We start from the raw sequence: 12,951 nt of genomic DNA on the forward strand, positions 1-12,951 counted from the left end.
TTGTTTTTAATTGCTCTATGTGGTGCCATACTGTCCAACTTGTATGCATGTGTAGACACGTTGACTGCCCTGAGCCATAACATTACTCCTGGAAGTCATATGACCATTTAGCTTTCCAGTACAGAGGATGTGACGCAGCACCCAATGGGTTATTAATGTTGTTGCTGTGTTGAGAGTAGTAAAAACACAGCCGCCTATAACGTACAAGTTGTTCCTGCCCAGGACTTTTTCTAAGAAGGTTATACAGTTTTCAAGAACTGAAAATGTTTTCTGGATTTCACTTGGTGAATTATTCCAGAACTGCTCTTACAGTACCCTTGTAATATAAAACCCACAGAAACAACTGTATCATTGTATGATATCATCATCATGATAATGATATAAATTATCAATTATGTTGCGGCCACCTATGTACTGGATTTTTCCCTGGGGTTGGGTAGATGTGGGCATTGGCTCAGTTCTGCATCTACATTAGGTTGTTCAGTATGTTCCTCAACATGAGCAGGATGCTTTGGGGTCTTTTTTTTAATCAAAAATTGTGAAAAACAATGTCCCTTCAGTCTTCCTTAATAAGCGAAGCCGTATATCCCATGTCCAGCCGTTAAGTAGTCGGTGATGAAAAGCAGGTCTCCTGTTCTCAAGGTTAGGGAGCTGAAAGGGGGATCTCGTTTGTTCCCTGGTCAGAATACACTGGCTCCTGGTGTCAACTATCTGGTACAGTGTTAGGGGTCGAGTCAGTTTCATAACCATATAATTACTGCTGCTAGCAGATATCTATCAACTGATGGATTAATTAGCTGCTGTGGCTGTCTTACATTCGGTAGAGGCAGCACTGTTTGGTTATTTGAAATAGCTTCCGACGTCAAAATGTAGGGGGTTTGTGGTTCTTTGAAGGTCATACTGACCCTGCTGTTTCCATTTTATCTAGTCCAGCATTGAAGAGTTGTCCACCCTTTCTATGGCACGCCTAGCGTGGGGTGGAATTTCCACTGTGCCAATTGACTGTAGCCCATGGACTTTTTCTCGGCAATCAATGAGTCATTCTGTGTTGTGTGAGGGCAGTGAAAGAGACTGGGCACCACAACATCTCCCCGATCATGGCCGAACACTTGAGTTTCTTCACTGAGCCTCTTGGTTGGTGGTAAACTGCTCAAGGAGGAAATTGGGTGCGTTTGTCGTGATGGGGGCAGGCAGTCCTTGTACATTGGGCCCCTGAAAAGGCGGCAGCAGTATCAACAGTGCGATGTAGTTCCATATTGACAAGTCGGGAGAGGAAGGGTGACAGGGCAGATTTATCCAGTGTGCAGCAGCCAAGCATTAACACATCGTGCTTAAATATTGATGTGACCCACAGTGTTGCTCCATTGTTAAAGCTCCACTGTGTCTGAAAAGGCAGGGACATCTTGCAGTTGTAGCAGGTCCTTTACTTTTTGAGTATTAGATGGTGTTGGGAAGATCTCAGTGTAAATGTAGAGCATAGTTTGAAAGTGTGTATATGTGTGTGTATATATATATATATATATATATATATACATACTATGATAGAGCAGAGACGGCTCTTGTCCTTCGTGTAGATGGCTTTGGTGTTCTTAGACCATAGTCCAATAATGACACCGTCACGTTCCTTCAATTAATACATACATGCAATATGAAACATAAATGCTGTGTCAATGATTGAGCTTCAACTGACACTTTTAGTTGTCTGACTGTAGAACTAGTCCTAAAATGCATTCATTTTCATTTTCTTTGCCATTGCTCTTCATGTCAATGCCATATCACCAAGTGTCCTTATTGGACTGTTGCTGGAAAGTGAACGAGTAGTCGACAAAATCTCACTTCTCCTCGACTTTTCGTGTTTGATTCCTCTGGGAGATGCATATATTCCAACAGATCATCTTCTCAGGTCAGTCACTGGAGCGTTGCACTGAAGGTAACTTGGAGGATTTGGAAATATGGAAGTTAGTATTAGAGAATAATTGGGTTTCATTCCAGTTTTGGCCACTTTCCCCTACCTCCCTCCTCGTAATTTAATATTTGTTTCTTGCCAGTTATGGCTATGTACACTTATAACAGTACAACAGTGTAAAGGAACACAAATCCAAGTATAAGAACTGTTGACTTACAGACAGAATTGAATAAAAGCTCATTAGTGAGCTGTAGTACAGACCTTCATTGTTCACTGACATTTTTAATTACTTTTCAGTGGTACACATGGGTACGTGCACAATATTCCCTCTTGTGCTTTAAAAAAACTGCAATCTTGTGCCCTTCAGAAAGTAATATGGTAATGACCGTCATAATCACATTTCCTGTTGCCTGCGCTCCTCTCTCTTTCACTCTGCACGACAGACGGACTGTCTGCCAGCTCTGCTACGCTCAGCACTTCACAGAACACATGCACTATTCTCACTTGGGGGCTCAGTCGTGGTATGAGGGGCGACTGTTGACATCACTTTCTCAAATACCAGCCCCACGCTCCTGTGGAGAGCCACAACAAACACATTACTATAAATGGGTATGGCTTTGATACTGGACGAAAGACAACGAAATATGTTTGTAAAAATCCTGTCAATGTCAACAGGACAGACTGCAAACAGTGAAGTGTGGACATGAACCATGTGTCAAGAGTCAGGTTATAAGTGGCTACGGTCTACAAATGTGTTCTCTTATATCCCAGCAGAGAAGTTTCTGATTCATATAATAATGTAACCAATTTCAGATGAGAGACCACTTCTTGTGTTTAGACAACATTTCACATTTGGATTACTTTGGTTTGTCTTGATCAATGGAAAAAAAGGTTGTGTAGAAAAATGTTCATAGTGATATATAGAAAAATACTCTGTGTATGTCCAAAGCAACTCATTGTATCATATTGTCACATTTAAATGATACCAAGCCCTAAATGTATCCAGCACTAAGTAATCAAACGGGGTGTGCATTTCTATGAGTAAGCCTTATCTCTAAACAGGAAATGAGTCTTGTCCCAGTTCTTAATTATTCACCATGAACTGAGGACTTTCTGACAATGAGAGCTTCTGTCTGTAGATCAGTTAACGCACCACACGGGCACGTTGTTCAGAAGGGAACTGTTTGAACAAAGATATTTGGAGGTCAGCTTGATGTAGGTGCAGTAGCCACTTCTCCAGGTCACTGAAATCAGCTTTCTGTCAAACCGTGGTTGGCATCATGGAAAATTGGCAAACGTCCTTTATGTACATATTTACAAGCTCTCACATGTGCTTGTGTGTGCACATGCCGGCCACATGGCAGGATGTAGCACTCCAGATACCTTAATTGCCAAATGAAATCATTGTTGGTGGCCCATGTCTGTTGACACGTGATGAAAACACACAACCAGCTTCTGCAGCTCCGTCGATGTCTGACTCCCCCTGCAGCTGCGCAGCAGATTCCTGCACATATTCCTAAATCTCGGTACGCATTTGCAGGTTATTTTACACACTTAGAATTCTTATTTTACGCACACACGGATTGAGATAGTTACACAACTGCCCCCCCACATCAGAAAATAATATTGCTACAATATGGGCCCATAGGTGACTGTCAAACTAGTCTGAATGATCCTCCTGCTCTTCAGTGTCATCCTGTTCTATGATGATGCCTTGTATTAAAATAAAATCTCATCCTGTCCTGGTCTCTGATTGGCTGGAGTCTCACCTCTCGAATAGCATCTTAAAAGCGTTCACACGTAGCGGTTGGCGCCGATCTGGGGCTTTTTTGGGCGAGTTGCTAAATTTGTCGGCGAGTAAAAATTCTGTCTTAAAACTGCTGTGTGAACTAGGCCGAAACATACACTCCCTTCCCCCCAAACTAATAGTGGTCAGTGTTCAACTGCTCATTCACAGATGCTGTTACCTTGCAGAGCAACAAAGCTCCTCACTGTTTGCAGGTGGCTCACTCGCCACCTCTTTCTCACCATTGCCACATTCAAATAGTAATTCGACACAATTCCAAAACAAGAATCTCTGCAGTGTCGGGACAGGCCGTTTTACTTCCATCAACAGGCCTCAGTGGGCGGCAGGGAATCCAACTCCGGGAGAGTTTCATTGCAGTAAAAGAATAATGAACCGAGGGGTGGGAGGACTTTCCAAACAATGGTGAGATGTCTGAGGTAGTGGACATCTGATCGAATCACGCAGGGGAGGGTGAGATGCGGTCCCCACTGCCACGAGAAGTTTAACTCCCAAACTATGCAGATCCTGACACCCACACGCTGCTTGGTGTTTGTGCTTAATAAGTTACCTCAACAGTGATTCAATTGCCACATTTAGTCTTTTGTTACTCATATTGTATCCATCTAGTTACAAGTGAAAGGACACGTCACACTACTGAGAATGGTCCACTGGTCTCTAGTACTGGAAAGACAAAGTAACAATATTCATCAAACATGATAAAACATGAATCATGTTATCTTTGTCAGAAGCAGAATGGATGTCAGCTGTGGAGCTATGGAGTAAGAAGCATTTGGCCTCTAAGTCAGAAGTGCTCTGCTGTTACATAAAGTCCTCTGTGCAGAAAGTCGGTGGCTGTGGTGAAGTCTGTTTTTCCGTGATGTGTGTACCTCTTACCTCACTGACACGAGCAGGAGCTGTATTTATTTTTGATTAGCTGTATTGCGTCAGTCGAGATAATTTGGGGCTAAGAATTATTCATTGATATGTAGTCAGAAGAACATGCCTGTTTTTTCCTGGAAATACATCTCTGCCCATCCCGGCTGTCTTGTTGTGGGTTCTGTACGGGTTCTGTAGGTCTTGAAATGGTTCTAAAACCCTGCTCAACCTTTACTCTGTGTTGGGCCCAAGTGAACTTTTTTTTAGTCTAATTGCATCACAAGGTTTTCTTTTTTGTAACAGTGCCTTTCGTGGCAAGTCCCAGTGCAGTGTGCACTGCCGTGCTAAGCTCTCGATGCTTTGTCATTGTTGTGCAAAGCCGGCCGTTGTGTTGCTTCAGCCATGTAGATAATGTTCACTAACTCATCCTGTGTCGTCTGCATTGTTCTCTGCCCGGTGTACTCACCAGTGTGAGCTCTCAGCTACACCATATACAGTTCTTGAGTTGAGATGAGTGTCTGCTGTGAACTGCTTGTTGACATTCAGGACACATGTGGGCGACTGAAGATCTGTGGCTCTAGTCTGCTCAAGCAAACTCCCAAGAAGATGGTGTTTTGCCTGGTGTGCTGTCGTGATTGAGATGATGACGTGGACATCCTGTCTTCGTCGCCAGTATAACTTCAGATGATGATTCAACCTGTTTCACCCTTTTAAACAGCTGGTCACTTTTTATTCTTGCCTGCTGCTTCGGGATTTTGTATTTAATGTGGTGAAAGGCCCTCACCAGTGGAACAGAATACGACCCCGACCTGGAGAGCCTGTCGACCTGCCACGGGCAGACTGTCACTGAGTGGACACTGGGAGGTGTTGATACCTCCCACAGCTCGCCTCTATAGATGCCGCTACACTCTTGGATAATTTATAACACCTTCTTATTGTGATAGAACCTCTCTGTTGAGCGATGTCCATTCACATTAATTTCACATTTCCTTACTGTATTACCACATGATTTTTGGAGCCTGTAGTCCGGCAGTACAACAAGAGAGTCATGTCATGCAAAGCTCTGTGATCCTCTTAGTTTCTCTTTTTTAACAGAAACCAGTTCATTCACTAAATATATGCAGTTAGCTCTCTTTTTCCTCTTTCATTAGTTAGTAGTTTCACTCTTAAGTGAGTAAGTAACTATTAAATCATAATTATAAGTGTAAAATCATTATGAAACTGTGGCTGTAAAACTGGACTATGGTGGGCAGCCTCCATCCAGATGATAAAGTTTTGGAGCTGATCGTTTGAATGTCAAGGTCAACAAAATATGGTCTTGCATTTTTCCGGTGTATCGCTGTATGTATGAATCGATCAGATGGTAAATGCTGTCGTCATGACCTCACTATCAAGTCAGGAAATGACGTCATAATGCAGTAATGCATTAACTCAACCAATAAAATTATAGACGTGATCTACAGTTTATCTAAACTAAGCAATCATTCATCATCACATGGTATTATTACAATATGATTGAATGATCATTGCCTGATTGTTGTTAACATGTAGTGAAGCAACATTCTCTTTGTTACATACTAATGACTTGGTGATAGGATGAACCAAAACTGTAAAACATGGACCAAATGTAATGTATTGATCCGAAGGAAGTTCCATTACAACAAAATAGTGTTTCTACGGCAGCAACGTCACTGTTAATATGTCACTGGAAACAAAATCTAAAACATCAGTGCGATGAATGATATTGAATATAACTCTGCTGCTGCTGTGATTTACTGTCTTCAGGAGGAATGAAACCCATCTATGTCGTGGTGCACCTCGGTAAACACACACTTGCCGCCAGAGGCAACTTAGGGTAAAGTGTTTTGCTTAAGTTTGTCAGTAATGTGAACTATGAGTATGTTTTGCTTTCAGACGATGTGCTCAAATGCAACAAGATAGACTGTGTGTGAGAGAGAATAATAGCAATGTAATGACATATTTCTGATATCCATGATTATTTTGGTGACTGTTTAACCTCTATCTGCAGGTACTGCTGATATGTAGTTAGTTTAGTTTACGGGAAAAAGCGTAAAGGCCGTTCTCTAACACAAGCTGCTCCTTGTTAAAAAAGGGAGTCCACAAAGCTCTGATGAGGACATGTCATGGGACAGAATCCTCTTGATAAACACCAGTGAAAAGTGTTTGGATGTGGATATTACTGTCCTTAGTTGGAAATGGATCCTGAGGGCATGCATCAATATACATGACCTTCAAAGCAGGCTAGAACTATATAATTACACTTCCTCTCCACTGCTGTAAAATGACACACTGTAAGAGGATCCATAACCCAAGGTCGTCCATATCCTGAGGAAACGCCCTGAATAAGGATTGGAAAAACACATACTTATGAACAGAACATCTAGAGAATACATGAAGGAATTGATAAGATTTTTTTAAAGTGTTATCAATATTTTATTGATCAATTTCTTTATCCATTTTCTGTGTGTAAAAACAACAACAAGGCCCACACAGGGCCTTTTATTGTCGCTGAGTCTCTTTGGTTGTCTTGTCTCGGTAAACCTCAGTGGTACTCATGTGTACTCGACACTATCAAATACTAATAAACCTGGAATTTAAACCCATGTTGTTACACACTGCTGGGTTTTCCACTCATTTGATAGGCCACTTCACAGATATTGAAACTTGCACTGTCGTCATCATCTTCCTTTTGTGAAGTTAAGCCGCAGTGTTTCCCACTGCTCAAGAATGTTCTTGTGGCGGTGGATGTCCTGGCATGTGGCAAAACATCAGTGTTTATGCAGAGACCCGTGCGGTTCAGAGGGGGAGTGGATACCCGGGGGGTTCTAACGCCACAATTTACAGATCTCCCCTAAATGCCTCTCATGCAGCCGATCGGTAGACGCTAAAATTGACTCGAGAGTGTGTAGCTAAATGCTGGGAAATGCGGCCTCTTTTGATCTGCCCAATAATGGAATAATTCTAAGTGGGGTTCTTACTTCTGTTGAGCTGTGGTCATGTGTCTGACTGGCTCAGCCATCTGAGAGCAAAGAGTTCACTGACCACACAAGAACACACACAGGAAGAGATGTTGGCCCAGGGAATTAATAATGCCAATGTGTGATTGCCTGAACCAATCTAACCCTAACCCTGGTGAACACGGTCGGTGGATTCTGAGGATAAACGTTTCTGCTTTAGTGTTGTACGTCAGTTGGGATGAAGGCGTCGGCCTAAATGAGTAAATGTGTAGCAAGCAGCCTCTTGGCCAACCACCTGCCAAGAAAAGGGTGGTGGTGACTCACTGGCATTCAGAAGGATTCTTTTTATGTACATTCCTCCCAGTGAGTGGAAGGAGGAAACACAGGGAAGACGTCAGACATCCTCTGTTCACCCTGAGGTCATTAAATGTTCTATAAATGTAGAGGACGGTAACATGTCCACCCTGGGAGGCCTCCAACATCCCAGCATTGTCTCTGAATGGGAGGAAGGCTTTGTGGGGTTTTTAACTGCTGCAGTAACACAAGGCCACTCATCCTCTGTCGGTTTTTGTCTGTTGTAAATAGCTGGTATTGCCAAGGTAGATGTTCTTCTGTCACATACACATTCAGAACTCTTTTCAGGTAGTTATTGTGGCGTTTATTAAAAGTAGCTTTACCAAGGAGTCTGTCACACACTACACTACATTTATTTTGTTCCAAAGTCCGATCTGATCCTTGAATATCATCTGTGGCCTTAATTTCACATTTGTCCCACAGCATGGGCACTGAAACCACACTAAACACTTAACCAGCCCTGATCTCATACTGATGTGTCAAAGTCATTGACAGAATGGTTCAGTGGGCTGTGGGCCACAGCCTCTGTGTTTCCTTCCACATTAAAAAATGAATTTATGTTTGTATTCCCAGGAGCCGTTTGAGGATGGGTTTGCTAACGGTGATGAGCTGACCCCGGCTGAGGAGGCTGCTGCCAAGGAAGCAGCCGAGTCCAAAGGAGTGGTGAAGTTTGGCTGGATTAAGGGGGTGCTGGTAAGTCCATGTTGAAATCTAGACATTTTTTAAAACTCAGTTTCCTTTTATAGTCATCCAATCTTTGTTATCATTGTTGTTGTCTCTGTCTGAATGTGTTGAAATATCATAAACGTTCATATTGGTACTCCCCTAAGAATCACAATTACTGCAACGCTACTTCTAGTTTTGTCCGTAGGTCCGTCTAATAAAACAATCTTGATAATGTATTAAAATATCTTGATAGTTTCTAATAAATGTGTCTGTTCTGCATTTGTATCTAACCCTCATCTCGCACATCTGCATCTGGATCACACTATTAGTCGTCTTAAAAAAGATGGATATCACATGTAAGATTATTTGAAGAAAATATCTTACAGCACCTGATAAAAGCCATTAGAAACCAGAAGACGTGGAAACAAGTGCGAGGTTTATATTCGAGAGGAAGTAAAGACTAAACATGTCACAATAAAAGCAGGATGATAATATCCAGACGTGCCTAAATATGACGTACTTTGTACTTTGAACCACATCTCTGTGGTTGTGAGTGATGTCTGAGCCATGAGAGATCCACACTCACAGTCCAAAATCTTAAACGTGTCACCTGCTGCACATACAGTTCAGATCACACGTCTCACCTTTGATCCAGAATAGAGGACCGAACATTAAGATTTGTCTCATTTGATGATTCTAATAATATTAGGGTTAGGTCTGTTTAAATGTCACCTGCCTGCAACACACCAACACCTCAGCCCAGGACTGCTGATATTGAATCCCTGATCACTTTGAATAAAAAGAGCTAAAATCTCAACAACATGAAATCTTTCCTTCTGATCTGGTTGAATCAGATTTCATGTTCAGCTGATGTCAGCCCAAAGACTTCCAGGTGGTAAACTTTGGGAGCTTCCTCTCACTGACCTGAGTCACAAATAAACAAAGACTTTTCTAAATCTTCCCTGAAAGTGAGTGATGGTTGTGTTGAAGTTTCCCCCTCTACGGCCGACATTAACAGTCCCTCCTCCCCGTAGGTCCGCTGCATGTTGAACATCTGGGGTGTGATGCTGTTCATCCGCATGTCGTGGATCGTGGGTCAGGCTGGGATTGGTAAGTGGAGATCATTTATTATTAAGAGCCGACCATTTAAAATGACCTTAAAGCCAAAAGAACAAATTTAAGCTCACAGTATATTTGCAGTAGCCTTCCTTCAAGAGGAAACGGTCAGTTGTTGTGGACGTGGAAGGTTGTGTGAAGTCGGCCTGTGGTTAAAGGTTTACTGATGGTGTAACACAGCTTGTTTGCAACACAGGAAACAAGCGCTGTAGACATATAACATTGGTTCAGGCAAGTTTAAAAACATCACTCGTGAACTTACAGGTTCTCTGAAAATCACCACGTTATGAGAAAACATGTAAACCACTACATTTTATGGCAACATGAATGTTTTGTGTTTTGATACTTATCATCCCACCTCTCTATCTCATATTTAGACTACAAACAAGCAGTGTCTTGTTTAGAACACTCCCTTGTTACTTAACTTGCATTACTGGTTTTTTACAACAAAGCAGATGTTTTTCAGAATGATTTGAGGACTTGAGGAATGAATCTTCAGCTTCAGATGGTTGTTGACTCTGCTGAAAAGCAAAAATGAGGCTCCACGGGGAAAATGGGCCCATTGTGGGCAACTCGTCTCTTTGTATTAACTGTAGATCAGAACCATTACTAATCTGGAGTTCACACACACAAGTCACTATATAAGAGCTTATGGTGCGATTAGTGACAGAAATACAGTCTTCAATATAATACAAATAGTTATGCGACCAAACCATACGAATCAAGAATCAAATCAAAAAACGTGAAGCTGTCAGTAGCTGTAGATATAAACCAGACCTGAACTGATTTCAGTGATAAAAAGATAAGATACTTAAAGAGAAAACACACCAAACAAGTAAAGGATAAACCTTCAAAAAGCAAAACAACATTCCAAAAAAAAACAGCTTAGAAGAGCTTTATGAAATGATTCTTAGCTAGGCATGTTAATAAATTAAATAGATGGAGGTAGAAATGTAAACCATGTGAAATCAAACCATGTGCATGGTGAGAATCCAGTGAGGAAGTTAGTTTGTCACTCTTTTACTTTTGTCATTTATTTCAGCCAATGTTTTAGTTTGATGTAACAAAAGACATAAGTCATATATCACTGTTCAAAAAATTTCCTAACCAGAGGCCCCTAGCCTCACCTCCTGGCCCCAGACCCCCAGCGTGTGTTGATAATTCTCCACTTTGCAGTGAAATGTCACCACACGGTGACACATGTGGCAGAGTCGTGGCTCTAGTTTTCACACAGCTCTCCAAGCGATTGGAACGCCTGCTAGAAAACTGTTAACTCTGGTGCACATTCTTTTCATCCGGTGTTTTCCTTCACAGCTCTCTCCTGTTTGATCATCGCCATGGCCACCGTCGTGACGACCATCACCGGCCTCTCCACCTCTGCCATTGCCACCAACGGATTCGTACGAGGAGGTACACACACTTACTTCTCTAGGATGATGGGCCCTGCTGTTGGCTGTGAAACAGGCTAATAAAACCCATGGGATTTGAACCACTGTCTATTATCACAGAGTAGCATTAATCTGGAATCAGACCGGAGACGGGTTTAACACACATTCATCTCAGTGAGAGCAGAAAGTCAAGACTGCAATACTCTAATTTAAAGTGAATGAAAGCAGTGATCAACTGACGTGACTGGATATTAATACTTCTTTTTGTTGGATCAGTCAATATAGGCTTGTGTGGAGGAGAAAATTAAACTATTTTGAAGTAAAATTCATGTTTGAGTTGTTTGGATTTCTGGCAGTATCAGACTGATATTAGTGTCAAATGTTATATTGGCGGTTGAGGCTCAGGAGGTAGAGAGGTCACAAGGCCACAAGGTCAGTGATCCGATCCCCCCCTCCCCCAGTCTGCATGCCCAAGTGTCCTTGGGCTGAGTGTGCATGTGTGTGTGTCTCTCAGGACTTTATGCAGCTGACTAGATGCAGGGGGTTTGGCAGAGAAGGTCTCACAGGGAAACAAGACACATAACACTGAAGCTAACCTATATGTCAAAGTCTACAAAGGAATAGCTATTTGTGACATTGGTCTCTCACATAGAGTCTTATGTTATAATAATGTATAATTCCACTTGAGAGTCTTCAGAGATCTCTGACCATAGGTGACTAGTCAGACCATAGGGCGAGCCATCAGGATGTAGGGTCATAAAACTAAAACATTGAATTTCACAACACAGTGCAGCTCTCTGTGTGCTGCTGGATCCTTCCTCCAGGCCTCCTGGTCATTCTAAGCTGCGCTGTTGCCTCATGCAAGTGTGTGACTGCAGACAAGAGGCCAGAAGCTCGAAGTGGCCTGCCCAGCCAGACTTGCTGGTTCAAACAGCTGATTGGTTCAATGATATTTAATCCTATAACTAAAATATCAGAGATGTGCTGATACCATTTACCCACCTGGACCAATACCCAGTACTGATCCAATTACATTTTAAAAATGTACCCAGATAACATATTTTACCAGCTGTATGCTACTTACCCTGTATGAACGTGATGATTGTTGTCATTGTTCTATGGCCTGGTTCTGGTTACACAGACACATGTAGAGAGTGAAGCCAGTGAAGTTCTTTAATTATCTAGTTTTACTGTCATCACTGAAATAGAACACAAATAAATAAATCTAGGAATAAACGACAATTACTCCCTTTAAATAGTTGTTGAGTACATCTGCGTACTCTCTGATGCCTGATCGGCATTTGACTCAGTATCCGAGGGATTTACGATACTGGTATTGGAATCAGAACATCTCTAAACAGAAACATGATGTGGGAAGCCCTGGAGACCTCTCCCAACTGTGTGGCCATGTTGTTCTGACACTCATCACACGAGAGGAGAGTGCATAATTGACCATTGTGCTAATTGTGCCGATGGAAGCCTCTGATTGTCCGGTTTGACCTGAAAAAACAGACAAAAGAGGGTCTGTGAGCAGATGAGTCAGGCTTTACACCTGACCTCATCCTCCTCACGCCGAAGATCACTCACTGGGCCTCCAGCTCACCTCTCAAATCTACACCTAACATTCCCCCGTGCAGTATTTTTACTTCTTTTACTCACATTTTTGATGTCCCCTTTTTTCCCCCAGGTGGAGCATATTACTTAATTTCCAGGAGTCTGGGCCCAGAGTTCGGAGGCTCCATTGGTCTGATATTTGCCTTTGCTAACGCTGTGGCTGTAGCCATGTATGTGGTGGGCTTCGCTGAAACTGTTGTGGAACTTCTTGCCGTAAGTCTCTCGACACCTTGCGATCACTGTGTTTCTTGTCTTGTGTGTCTGTGA

The 12,951-nt window shown here is 42.3% G+C and overlaps 1 protein-coding gene across 1 annotated transcript in view; it reads left to right on the forward strand.

Annotated features, from left to right (window-relative positions):
* The window catches only part of slc12a2 (solute carrier family 12 member 2), a 37,979-nt gene that overhangs the window by 3,329 nt on the left and 21,699 nt on the right, over positions 1-12,951 (forward strand). The window contains exons 2-5 of the mRNA XM_035625242.2: positions 8,474-8,593; positions 9,601-9,676; positions 10,997-11,092; positions 12,758-12,897. Of these exons, the coding sequence (XP_035481135.1) occupies positions 8,474-8,593; positions 9,601-9,676; positions 10,997-11,092; positions 12,758-12,897 (432 nt within the window). The remainder of the gene's footprint in view (positions 1-8,473; positions 8,594-9,600; positions 9,677-10,996; positions 11,093-12,757; positions 12,898-12,951) is intronic.

The sequence above is a fragment of the Scophthalmus maximus genome, chromosome 2 (genome assembly GCF_022379125.1).
Source record: "Scophthalmus maximus strain ysfricsl-2021 chromosome 2, ASM2237912v1, whole genome shotgun sequence".
NCBI lineage: Eukaryota > Metazoa > Chordata > Actinopteri > Pleuronectiformes > Scophthalmidae > Scophthalmus > Scophthalmus maximus.